Source organism: Rousettus aegyptiacus, unplaced genomic scaffold (assembly GCF_014176215.1).
Source record: "Rousettus aegyptiacus isolate mRouAeg1 unplaced genomic scaffold, mRouAeg1.p scaffold_m13_p_12, whole genome shotgun sequence".
Lineage (NCBI taxonomy): Eukaryota > Metazoa > Chordata > Mammalia > Chiroptera > Pteropodidae > Rousettus > Rousettus aegyptiacus.
This window is the reverse complement of record NW_023416287.1, coordinates 42,709,618-42,720,432: the sequence shown is the minus strand read 5'-3', so window position 1 is coordinate 42,720,432 and position 10,815 is coordinate 42,709,618. Positions and strand designations below refer to the sequence as shown.

Below are 10,815 nucleotides of genomic sequence, written 5' to 3'. Positions count from 1 at the left end.
CGCGCTGGCTGAGGGGAAGGAAGAGGAGAAGGAGAGCAGACAGGTGACGCGAACACCGAAGATGCTGAAGCGGCTCTGGGGCCAAGGTCTGCAGCGACGCCCGCGCAAGGGACCGCGCCTGCGCTCTGCGCCCGAGGCGGCGCGGGGTGGGGCCTCCCAGAGAGGCGGGTCCGAGGGGCGTGGCTTTAATCTTGGGAAATTGGCGGTGGCTTCCCATTTTATAGATAAGCTGAAGTGACCTGCACACGGCCACCCAAGAGTTAGGATCTGACCCCAAGTTGGCCAAACCTGGCAGAAGTGTGTGGAGCCTGGAGAAGCTGGACGACTTGGAAATCAAAGCTGCAGTCCTGTTTGTCCCTATCCCTCCAAGGGCAAACAAGGGAAAGACGCTGCCCGCCTCCCCCCCCCCCCCCCCCGCCAGCTCCATCCCCCACCTCCGGGCTTTTGGGATTTCTGGGACCTGTGTCCCACGCCCTTCCCAGGGGCACCAGCTGCACCCAGATGGAGTGCTCTGGGTGCTGGAGTGAGGCCATTAAGGGAAACAGTACGCACTTGAAAGGCAGCCACCAACACCTATTGGCGCAGATTCATCTTGAGGTCCGGGGTGGCGAGCTAAGAAAGCAAAACTTAGTTTATACCGAGAAAGTGCCAATCTGCCTGTGATCCTCGGGCTAGGCTAACAGACACTGCTAGTGAATAGGGGATAGCTTTCCTCAGGGCATGCTGCAGCCCTGAAGTGTCTCAATGACTCCTCCTCTGAGGAACCACTGCTTCTTTACCTATTGAGAAAACTTGTTTTCTAAATCACTGGCCTTCAGACACTTTGCCCTTTAAATTAAGTCAAGAAGAAGGCCATATCCACCTCTGGCCTCACTCAGGCAGATGCTGCCCCTTCCATTCTGAGCTTGAGAATGGGTTTCTGGGAAGAGCTTCCAACATCTGCTTAACATGGTGGTTCCAAGGAAACAGGGCCCACTTCGCCCGCAGCCCTGCGTTTCTCTGAGCCTGTGGGAACACAGCTTCATGTAAATTTCACCTAGAGCCCCACTTCCCTGAACTCAGCCTTTTCCTTTGTTCCCCTGCATACCTGCTCCCTCATTGCAGTGGGTCAGTAAATCCAATTTAGTATGGCCTCAGGTTTGCCCCAGTGGTTTTAGACTGATGGTCCTCAAAGTTCCTAACTTATAGGGAGGTGAAAATTGCCCACAAGAGATGTTATAAAAGTCCAGGTGCAAGGGGTTTTCCTGGTGTGATGCTTCTGATGCAGGACAGGCAAATTCCCCCTAGTTGGGGGGAGACCAAGCTCTGCACAGAGAAAAGAAGAGGGTCCTTTGGCAAAGAGTATGGAAAAAATTCAACACCCACACCAAAGTAAGAGTCAAAAGGAAAGTTTATTAGAAAAGGGGTAACAGTTCACAGACAGAGTGCAATCTCCTCTCAGAGGCAGAGAAGGAGAGGGACAATGAGAAGAACAGAGAGAATAGGCATTGAGAGGGACCCTGGGTGCTCAGGGAAATTAGTTTAAATATCATTCTTTAATTCCTGTGTGTTATCATTTAAAAGACTTTGTTAACCCATTTCCTTTGTTACTGACATACAATGAAGAAGGGAAAGAGTATGTAGCATGAAAAGGTAAGAATACTTAGCATGAAAGGCCTGCTGGTAGTTCCTAGCCTGTAATCCATAGGTTCTCCATGGTTTTGGTCATAGAGAATGACTCTCGGTTCTTATTCCTCCTTCTCAGGTATGGAGAATGGGCTATTAGTCATCCAGCTGAAATCTTTCTTTGTTCTGAAGATGTCCTCTTGACCTGGCTGGAGGGCTGATCAGTTTATTGCAGTCTCTGATTGTGGCTTGATTAACATTTTTAATTCTCTTGCCTCCTCCCTACATTACTTTCAAAGTTATCTTCTTACTTGGACCCTTTTCCAGCTGCAGACTTCTCAGTGGACAATAAACCTGGAATGCCCTCTGTGCTCCACATTTGCACATACCCACCTACTCCAGCTCTGGAATTCTATCTTGCATTAAGCCAGTATGATGGAATTTCTGTCACCAATGGCAGGACTGTGAGGGTCTCAGTGATGCTGCCCAGCTTGACTGATGCAATCTCTCAGAGAGTTATCTGGCAGTTCATGAGAAGGGTTATAAAAATGATTGTGCCCTATGGTTGTATCACTGTGAGGCATCGTTTTCAAGAAAAGATTCAAAAGACAAAAGAAAGTTGTACAAAGATGTGTTTTGCTGTGCTATAGGTTATACTTAAAACCTGGCAAAGGTTCGACTGCCCAGCTATGGAGCACAATGAACAAGGATTGGGAAAGTTAATGTTTATTGATTCTTACTGTGCTCTGTAGATGTATTAACTTTTAACCCCTGCAAATAGCCTCCTATGACCCCCACTTGATGATGCAGAAGAAGTGCAGAGAAGTTAAAATGATTCCCTAAGCTCACACAGCTAGTAAAGGAAACCGCCAAGATTCACCCCTAGGCCACATACTGCTCCACTGCACAAGCCCCCCACAATTTCTCTTTACTCAAAGTTAATATCATAAACTATTGAGTTATAAAGGAAATGACAATCTTCATAACTAACTAGGAAGGTATAAAGGATGATACGGTAAGGATAAATGGAAAGACAGAAATAAGAAAGATGTGATGCAGAAATGAGAGTAATGTTTTTAATTTTATTTCATTTAAATTTAAATTAAATAACCACATGTGGCAACTGTGTTGGAAACACAAATTTATACCAAAACATAAACACTGGTTATTACTGAATAGCAGATTTATCAGGAGGGATTATTATTTTTCTCATACTTTGTGTATTACCTGTTTTTTCTACAACATATCTTTTATAGGAAGAATAAATGTAAGAAAAATTGGAGGCCATAGACTTTATTAATGGTTGCTGATTTAAGAACTATATGTTCTCTCTTACTCAAATTGACTTTTACTTCTTTTTTTGTTACTCCTGTTTAAGTAAAATTTAAGTCATTCTATCCATCCTTCATGGCTAATCTTCTTCTATGAAATTTTCCAAGATCCTCCTACCCAGATGTAATTTCTTTCTCCTGAGAGCTCCATCATCATCCTCTCTATCATGTCATTTAGTCCAGTCTTGAATCTTCACAATGTGTGTGGTTGAAGCAGGGAGGAGTCTTTTCACGATCGTGTCCCCTCACTTCCCTCTGGCCACTGTATCACTGGAACGGATAAGGGGACTTATGAGTACCTCTGCCATTTTCAGATAAATAATTTTGAGATGGTTATATGTGCTGTAAAGAAAAGCAGGCTAAGTGGCTAGTGGGAGCTGATGTTTGAATTGAGGCCTAAAGATAATGAGTGAATGAATCTGGGGGAATGGCAAGTGCAAAGGCCCTGAGCTGGGCACCCATTTGGACAGTTCATAGAACAGAAAGTCCAGTGTAGGTGGAGCAAAGAGAATACCTGAGGGCTACCAGAATTTGCCACCCTGAAAATGCCACTTTGGTGTATGAATTATGTTAAGCTATAGGACATTGAGAAACAGTAGAAGAAGGAAAATCTTTAAAATCAAAATATGAGTTTTCCTTTTGTAAAGGAAAATTACATTTATAAAGCAAATTTACATTTGTAGAGATGCTTACCTCTCCCAACTTAAGTCTGCCTATAAAACTTTACTAATAGTCAAAAGTATTGTAATAACTATGTTTAGTGTCAGATGAGTACTAGACTTATGGGGGTGATCATTTCATAAGGTATGTAAATGTCTTGTGGTACATTTAAAACTAATGTAATATAGTATATCAATTGTAATTGAAAAATAAATTTAAAAAAAAAAACTAAACAACCTATGTTTACCATGCTTTTCCTGGTCACCTTCCCATAACTTGCCTTCCCTGCCCAAAAGACCTCAAAATGCTTTTCCTTTGTTTTAGCCTAAGATAATACATAAAGCCAAGTTCTAACCACTCATTTGAGTTACCCATTTGTGGGTACTCCCATGTGTATGGGCAACAAACATGCTAATAAGCATGTCTGTTTTCCTCTTGTTAAGCTGCCTTGGCCAGTCAAATTTACAGGGCCCCAGATGGAGAATTTGAGATGGGTAGAAAAGAAGAATTTTTTCTTCCCCTATACAACCAACAGGTGGATTCAGAGAGGAGGTGGGGAGCCAGGTGTAGGCGCCAGGTCAACCTGGTGAGGAATCTGGATCTTATCTTCCATTTTAACAATAAAACTATATATATGGCTTCAGCATAGGCAACATGAAAAATAAGTGAGCTCAGATTTGGCCCTCCAAGAGAAAAAAATTGTTTTTCTGACAGCCTGGCTCATTGTGAGGTCAGTCAGACTGCCTTGTTACATACTGATTGGTTCTCTTTAATCTTTTTCTCCCCTTTTGGGGAGATCATTTTAAAAAATTAATTTACTAAGAAGTGTTAGATATTGATTCAGGTTCAGTTACTATAGTACTGAGTTATTCTATGTTGTTGGAGATAATAAATTACCTTTAAAGTTCTTTTACACAGGTATTTAAGACTCTGTAGCTAGTCATGTGCTTCAGAAACAGAGATGAAAGATGTCTTCTGTGTGGAATGAAATGCTGTGGGAACTTAAAGAAATTGTGTGTGGAAAACAGACATTTTTGGTGGGCTAGGCTTAAGCTTCTTGAGGACCTGAAGAGTGTCTTATTGATCATAAGGATTCAATAAATATTGGTTAAGAGTGGCTCAGAAGCATCACCAGCCCTTTATGAGACTGCGTGTGCCTAGAGTAAAAACTGTCTGGAATCCCAGCAATGTCGCTGGCTGATCTGTGCTGGTCAATTAAGTGTTTGCAAGTGAAGACAGACCTGGCCTTTCTGGAACCAGGGGGCAAATAATAAAAGCATTGTTTTTGAGAGGCTGGTAATTGTAAAGCTCAGTAGAATTCAGACCACTAGCTAGAATGACATTGTGGGACTGGGGCTCCCCCTAGACTGGGGAAGGTAACTAGATATTCTTAGTAACATGTATTTTTACACGCCGATGTTAAAAAAAAAAAAATTCATGAGACCAGTGTGATAATAAAAAGGCAATAAAAGCAGGGTGGAGAAGAAGGAAAGAAGCTTTTCTCTATAGAATGATGCCAAGTAAATGTAGGAGTTGATGTTAGAACTATTGGACAAAGGCTTTAGGGGAACAGGATATTCACAATCTCACAGTACCACTCCACAGATTACCTCATTAGTTCTAAAAGGGAAAAGGCACTTTACAATGGAAAGAGACTCAATCCAGCCTCATGAAGTGATACCAATAAAGGGACAAACCAATGCTATGTGACTCCTGATTTAATGCACTGAGGATACGACATCACTTATAGTTATACAATGCAGCATACTGTATACACCATCATGATATAGGAAAGACACCTAGGACCCAGCATATAGAGGTGCAGATAATATCCAAGGCACTTTCACTGTACGGCTTGCTATAAGCACAAATCCCAAAGCCCTGAATCCAGGATTTCAATTGCCTAATTTCTAGCACTTGTGTGTGTGTGTGTGTGTGTGTGTGTGTGTGTGTGTGCGTGCGCGCACGCATGCAAATCTGGGACTCTCTGCCACAGGCAGCCTTTTTACGTCAGTACCCCTGTTGTAGGAGGAACCCTATCAGATGCACCAAGGAGTTTCCCAGTGTGCACTAGGACACTGTCTCATGCTTAGCTGGGCCTACAGTCTGCTACTTGTTCAATGATTGTGAGGTGGGTTCTAAAGCCAAGCGGCAAGAGTTAGCTTGGGAAGTCCACCTTATGACCCCCTTACTTAGGCCCTTCCTTCCTCCAGAAGGGAGAGCAGCAAAAATAGGAGTTGGTGAGGGATGGAGTGGTGAACATGCTAAAAAGAGAAGAAGCTGGTCATACTCAGGGCCACCACCATGCTGTTCTCAAGCCAAAAACATTCCCTCACTTCGGTGAGGATTGAACTGTTTTGATGATTACCTTGGAGTTAGTTATTAGACTGGACTTTCTGCTGTACCAGAATGACCTGGGGGACCATGGTTTCATCCAAGGAGGAGGGCAAAGCCTCAGCCTGGAGGGCTCAGAGGGCCAGGTGTGGGGGGAGCAAGTCTACTGTGCCCTCCTGCTCAGTCAGGGTCAGGTGCTATGAGGAAATAAGCACTTCTCAGGGCTCCTCAGTATTGCTTCTGTCATCCAGTGGAAACTTTCTGGCAGCAGAAGGAAAGAGACAGTTCCAGTCCTGAAGCAGGCCTATTTGTTGCACTGCCCCGTCTCTCCAGGGGATATGTTAAACTCACAGTGAGAAAGTCTGTGTCTCTGCATGGACTGAATTCATGTAAAATGACCAATAATGGCCACCTGTGGAAGTAACCCTGGAAAACAAGTGTCTCTGTGAATCTACTCACTGTGCTGCCGATGTGCCTATTCCAATCCTAGGAGGGCTGGGAGCAGTGGGACCAGCAGTCCTGTGGGATGGGGCTGGTGACGCTGAGGCACAACCTCAGGCTGCAAAAGGAGGCATATGGTCCGGACACCTGCTCATGGGGACAGAGAACCTGAAAGTTTCTGGCATTCAACAGACACCTGCTGTGTATGACTTGAGGCCACTTACTATATGCTCCATATCCACAGACAACACAGAGATATCAGGATGGGGAAGATATACAGGATGTAAGCAGATGGAGAGATAGCCAAAGAGGAATTTTAGAAAGCTTTCTGTGTGATGAGCTATGTAAAAATCCCAGAAGAAAACCAGGGTAAAGAGCTCCATTATCCTTTAAGGCTCTTCGAATCAGATTTCTACCTTCCTAGAAGCACCTTCAGGCATGGGCAAGCCTCCAGGAGGCCCAGCTTCACCTGGGTTACAGCTTCAGCAAAGCCCTTCGATGGTGCTTTCTGTAGGTTCAGAAGAACCCCCTGGTGGGTCTTGTTAGAAGAAGGTTTAGATTCAGCAGGTGGGCCCTTAGTCTGCATCTTAAACAAGCACCCAGGTGTGGAACCACAGACTAAGTGGCAAGGCCTTGAAGCAGAAGCACTGGACAGAAGTTTCAATGACAGGAAGATTGCTGGAAAAGGGGATTTTAAAGAACCCATACTTTTCCATACTCCCTGCTGTAGAGTCCTCAGCTGGGCAGTTCCTCAAGGCAATGGGGCTAGATGGAAGTGTCCCTCCAACCCTCTCTTCTGGAGATTCCAAAACTTGGAGTTTCCAGACTGTGCTGTGATTTCCAGTGAGCTTCTCCCAGGGCTGTTAGGGACAATCAATGCCATTTTGGGATCAGGTATGCCAATCCATAAATACATCAAATACTTTCTGTTAATTAACTGGTATCTCTTGAGACTTGCTACATGACAATTTCCTGCTGTCTGCTCACTCCTGGATGAATGAATACATTTGAGTTTCTCAACATGTAGAGCCAACGATGAAGTTCTGCACTTGTGATCCACACTCCTGCCAGTATTTTTCTTCTTCTTCCTGCCATGGTACTCGGCTAAGCTCCTCCTTTTGCTCCCTGTCCTTCCCAAAGCTGAAGTCACCTGGCTCCTACCCACAGGCCCTGAGGGTCCCCCTTGCTCACTCACACTAGTGAGCCTAGGTCTGCACTCATCGACATCACATCTGGTGTCTTTCAGGACTGTCTTTGGGTCCCTGGCTTCAGTCCTGCTCCCACTGACAGTGTTCTCATGGTGGCCTCTGTAGGTTCTACATCAAACGTCCTTACAGGTTGGAACAACCACTGTGAAAAACTGGCAGTATTCACTAAAGCTAAACAAACATCTACCTCCGGCCCAGCAATTCTACCACAAAGAAGATACCCCCACAAATATGAATGCGTATGCTGACCAAAAGTTATGTATAAAATGTTCAGAACAGCCCTAGTCAAAACAACCCCAAACTGGAAACCATGCAAATGGTTATCAGCACTGGAGTGGATAAATACTTGGTGACACATTCCCACAGTTGAATGGTCTGCAGCCATGAGAATGATCAGCCACACCCAACAATGCAGATGGGTGATGCTAGTGAGTAGGTGGCACTGGAGAGCTCATCCTGTAGGATTCAGTTTACATGAGCTTCTAGGACAGGCAGATCTGAGGATATGAGTGGAAACTGAATGGTGAATACGGTTGAGGGGGGAGGGGCGTGAGAGACTCATTGGGGTCTGGAAAAGTTCTTTACTGCAGTGTGGTGTGTACAAGTGTGAAAGTTCATCATATGCACATTTAGGAGCCACCCCAAGTGAGGCATTCCTGTGGGTGTGGAGGAGGCACAGACCTGGAGTAAGCTGGGGTTACACTGGGCAGCCATGGCCTTACACCCTCTTCCCCCCCTAGACTAGCCTATGTCCTCACCCTCCCCCATACCCTACGGAGCTCCACATCCTTCTTTAGGTCAGTAGCTTCCTGGCATCTCCCAGAGCAGGTACCAATAGACAAACCTGGTGGGCCTGCCTTTTCCCCCAAGCTCCCAAGGATTTTCTCAGGAACAGGTCCTCCAGCATTTTGTTCCCTGTGGGTTTTAGTCTCCCCTTTGTTCATCCTCAGCTGCTCTTTCGTGTCCTCTGGCCAGGAGTGCTTTGGTGGTTTCTTCATGGTCTCTCTTGTCTCCTGGACGCTCTCCAGAACCATCCTGCACAGGCCACATGTTGAGCACTCCCTCTGTGGAAGGCTGAGCCCCTCACTGTCCCTACAAATTACCACCCAAACAGGCAAGCTTCTGAGCCAGTCTCAGCCCTTCCCTGGCGGGTGCTCGGGCTGGGCTAGGGGTTGGGCAAATGGGGACTTGAGGTGGCAGGTGAAGGTGGATAGGCATTCTGACATGTTAACTCCAAAGAAACCAGGCAGAAGTAGTGGTTAGAGCTGTCAGTGAGAGGGCTGTCACGGATGGGGAGTGGCGGGGAAGAAGCCCTAGCTAGCATTGTGGAGCTATGGTCCTGTGAGGGGCTGCAAAGTACTCAGAGCCAGTCTTGCCAGTCTAGTTCTGGCCCTCTGCTGCCCTCTTCAGTGGGAGGCACCCCCGCCCTCAACCAGAGGAAGCCCGTCAGTGGAGGATGGGGTGTGAAGTTCCTCCCCACTGCTGGCTTACAGCTACAATTGAGCTGGCTGCCTCCACTCAGATGCAGGGGCAGCAAATTGAGGCCTCAGCCCAAGCTGGCCCACCCTCTGTTTTTGTATAGCTCTCAAGCTAGGGATATTTTTTACATTTTTAAATGATATGTAAAAATTATATGAAATTCAAATTTCAGTGTCCCTAAATCAAGTGTGGTTGGAACCATACTCACTCAGTTACGTTTTGTCTACGCTGCTTTCACACTTCCACTACAGGGTGAGCACCGTGACAGAAACCATATGGCCTGCTAAGCCTATAGTACTTACTCTCTGCCCTTTACAGAAATAGTTTGCTGTCTCGACCTGGAGTGCACACTCCTCAGGGAGAGGTTCCTGTGTGCCCAGCACTGCCTCATACTTGCAGGCTCCAGGAGTACACTGAATAAAGTAGATTCCAGTCCTTCTATGTGCAGCATGCCAGGCAAGGGTGGATTGGGGAGCAGAAAAGTGGCTGGCGTGAGCAGGAGAATTTTTGAAGTCTCTTTTAAAATTCATTAGATCACATCAGGGATATGCATGTTAAAACCACAGTGGAGTACTGGCACGCAACTGCTAGAATGGTTAACATTAGAATAACTCACAGTACCAAGTGTTGGTGAGGATGTGGGGCACTATTAATGAGAGTGTGAAGTGGCAAAGCCATGTTGAAAAATAGTTTGGCAGGTTCTTGTAGTTAAACATGAACTCTCCATATGACCCAGTCATTCCACTTTTAGGTATTCACACAAGAGAAATAAAAACATAATGTCCACGAAAAAGACTTTTGTGAGAATGCTCACAGAATGCTTGTCATTAAAGCCCCAGGTGACTATCAACAGGAAAATACTAAAATGATGTGTAATAAATATATTGAAATAATAGAATACTACTCAACAATAATATATTGAAATAATGGAATACTACTCAACAATAAAAATGAATAAACTACTGATATGCACACCAACATGGGTGATTCTCACAAACATTATGCTGAGCTGAAAGCCAGATTCAAAAAACCACATACAATTCTATTTGTTTGAAATTTCAGAACTAGCAAAGCAATGTGTTCTGATGGAAATCAGAGCAGTTGTTGCCAGGGCCAAGTGTGGGGAGACTGTCCAGGGACTTCCTGGGGTGACAGAATAGGAGTGCGGGCTCCATGGTGTATGTATTTGTTAAAATTGTTTGAACTGTATACATAAGAGTTGTACATTATACCCTTGATAAAAATATTCTTTAAAAAGTCACCAGATCAGAAATAAAAGCCAGAAAGATCTAAAGTACCAGACACAGCTTCCGTCAAATAGGCAGCCTTTGCTAATCTAGGCCTCTAGGAAGCAGCACTAAGTCCCTTCTGAGGTTCATATTGTTCAGAGGAATTCCACGGAAGCTCTGAGCCAAGTGTGAATTGCCCATCCAGGAGGGAAGTGAAGGAAGGCTTCTTGCACAAAGCCTATTTGCTTTGCCCAAACCATAATCTCGCTGTTTGATTTGGGTGGAGTCCTGGCCAGGCATTCCCATTGAGAAAGATATGAGGAAATTCAGAGGGTGGGAAGGGAAAGTCAGTGTCTCCATTCTCAGTTTTCAGTTCTCCTGCTTTCTTTCAGACACCCTTTCATCATTCAGTAGGCAGCTGAGGGCCAGTCTCCATGAGTCAGGCACCTGTAGGACCCAAGAGTTCCTCCGGAAGGAGCAGACCTGACCCCTCCCTCATGGAAGGGATCTTCCTTCAGCCCACGGGTC

At 45.2% G+C, this 10,815-nt stretch overlaps 1 protein-coding gene across 1 annotated transcript in view; it reads right to left on the bottom strand.

The window, feature by feature from the left end:
• Positions 1–3,816: 3,816 nt before the first annotated feature.
• Positions 3,817–10,815, bottom strand: part of ENTPD6 (ectonucleoside triphosphate diphosphohydrolase 6) — a 42,174-nt gene continuing 35,175 nt past the window's right edge. Inside the window, exon 15 of the mRNA XM_036229772.1 lies at positions 3,817–10,814. Coding sequence (XP_036085665.1) covers positions 10,695–10,814 — 120 coding nt within the window. The 3' untranslated portion in view covers positions 3,817–10,694. The remainder of the gene's footprint in view (position 10,815) is intronic.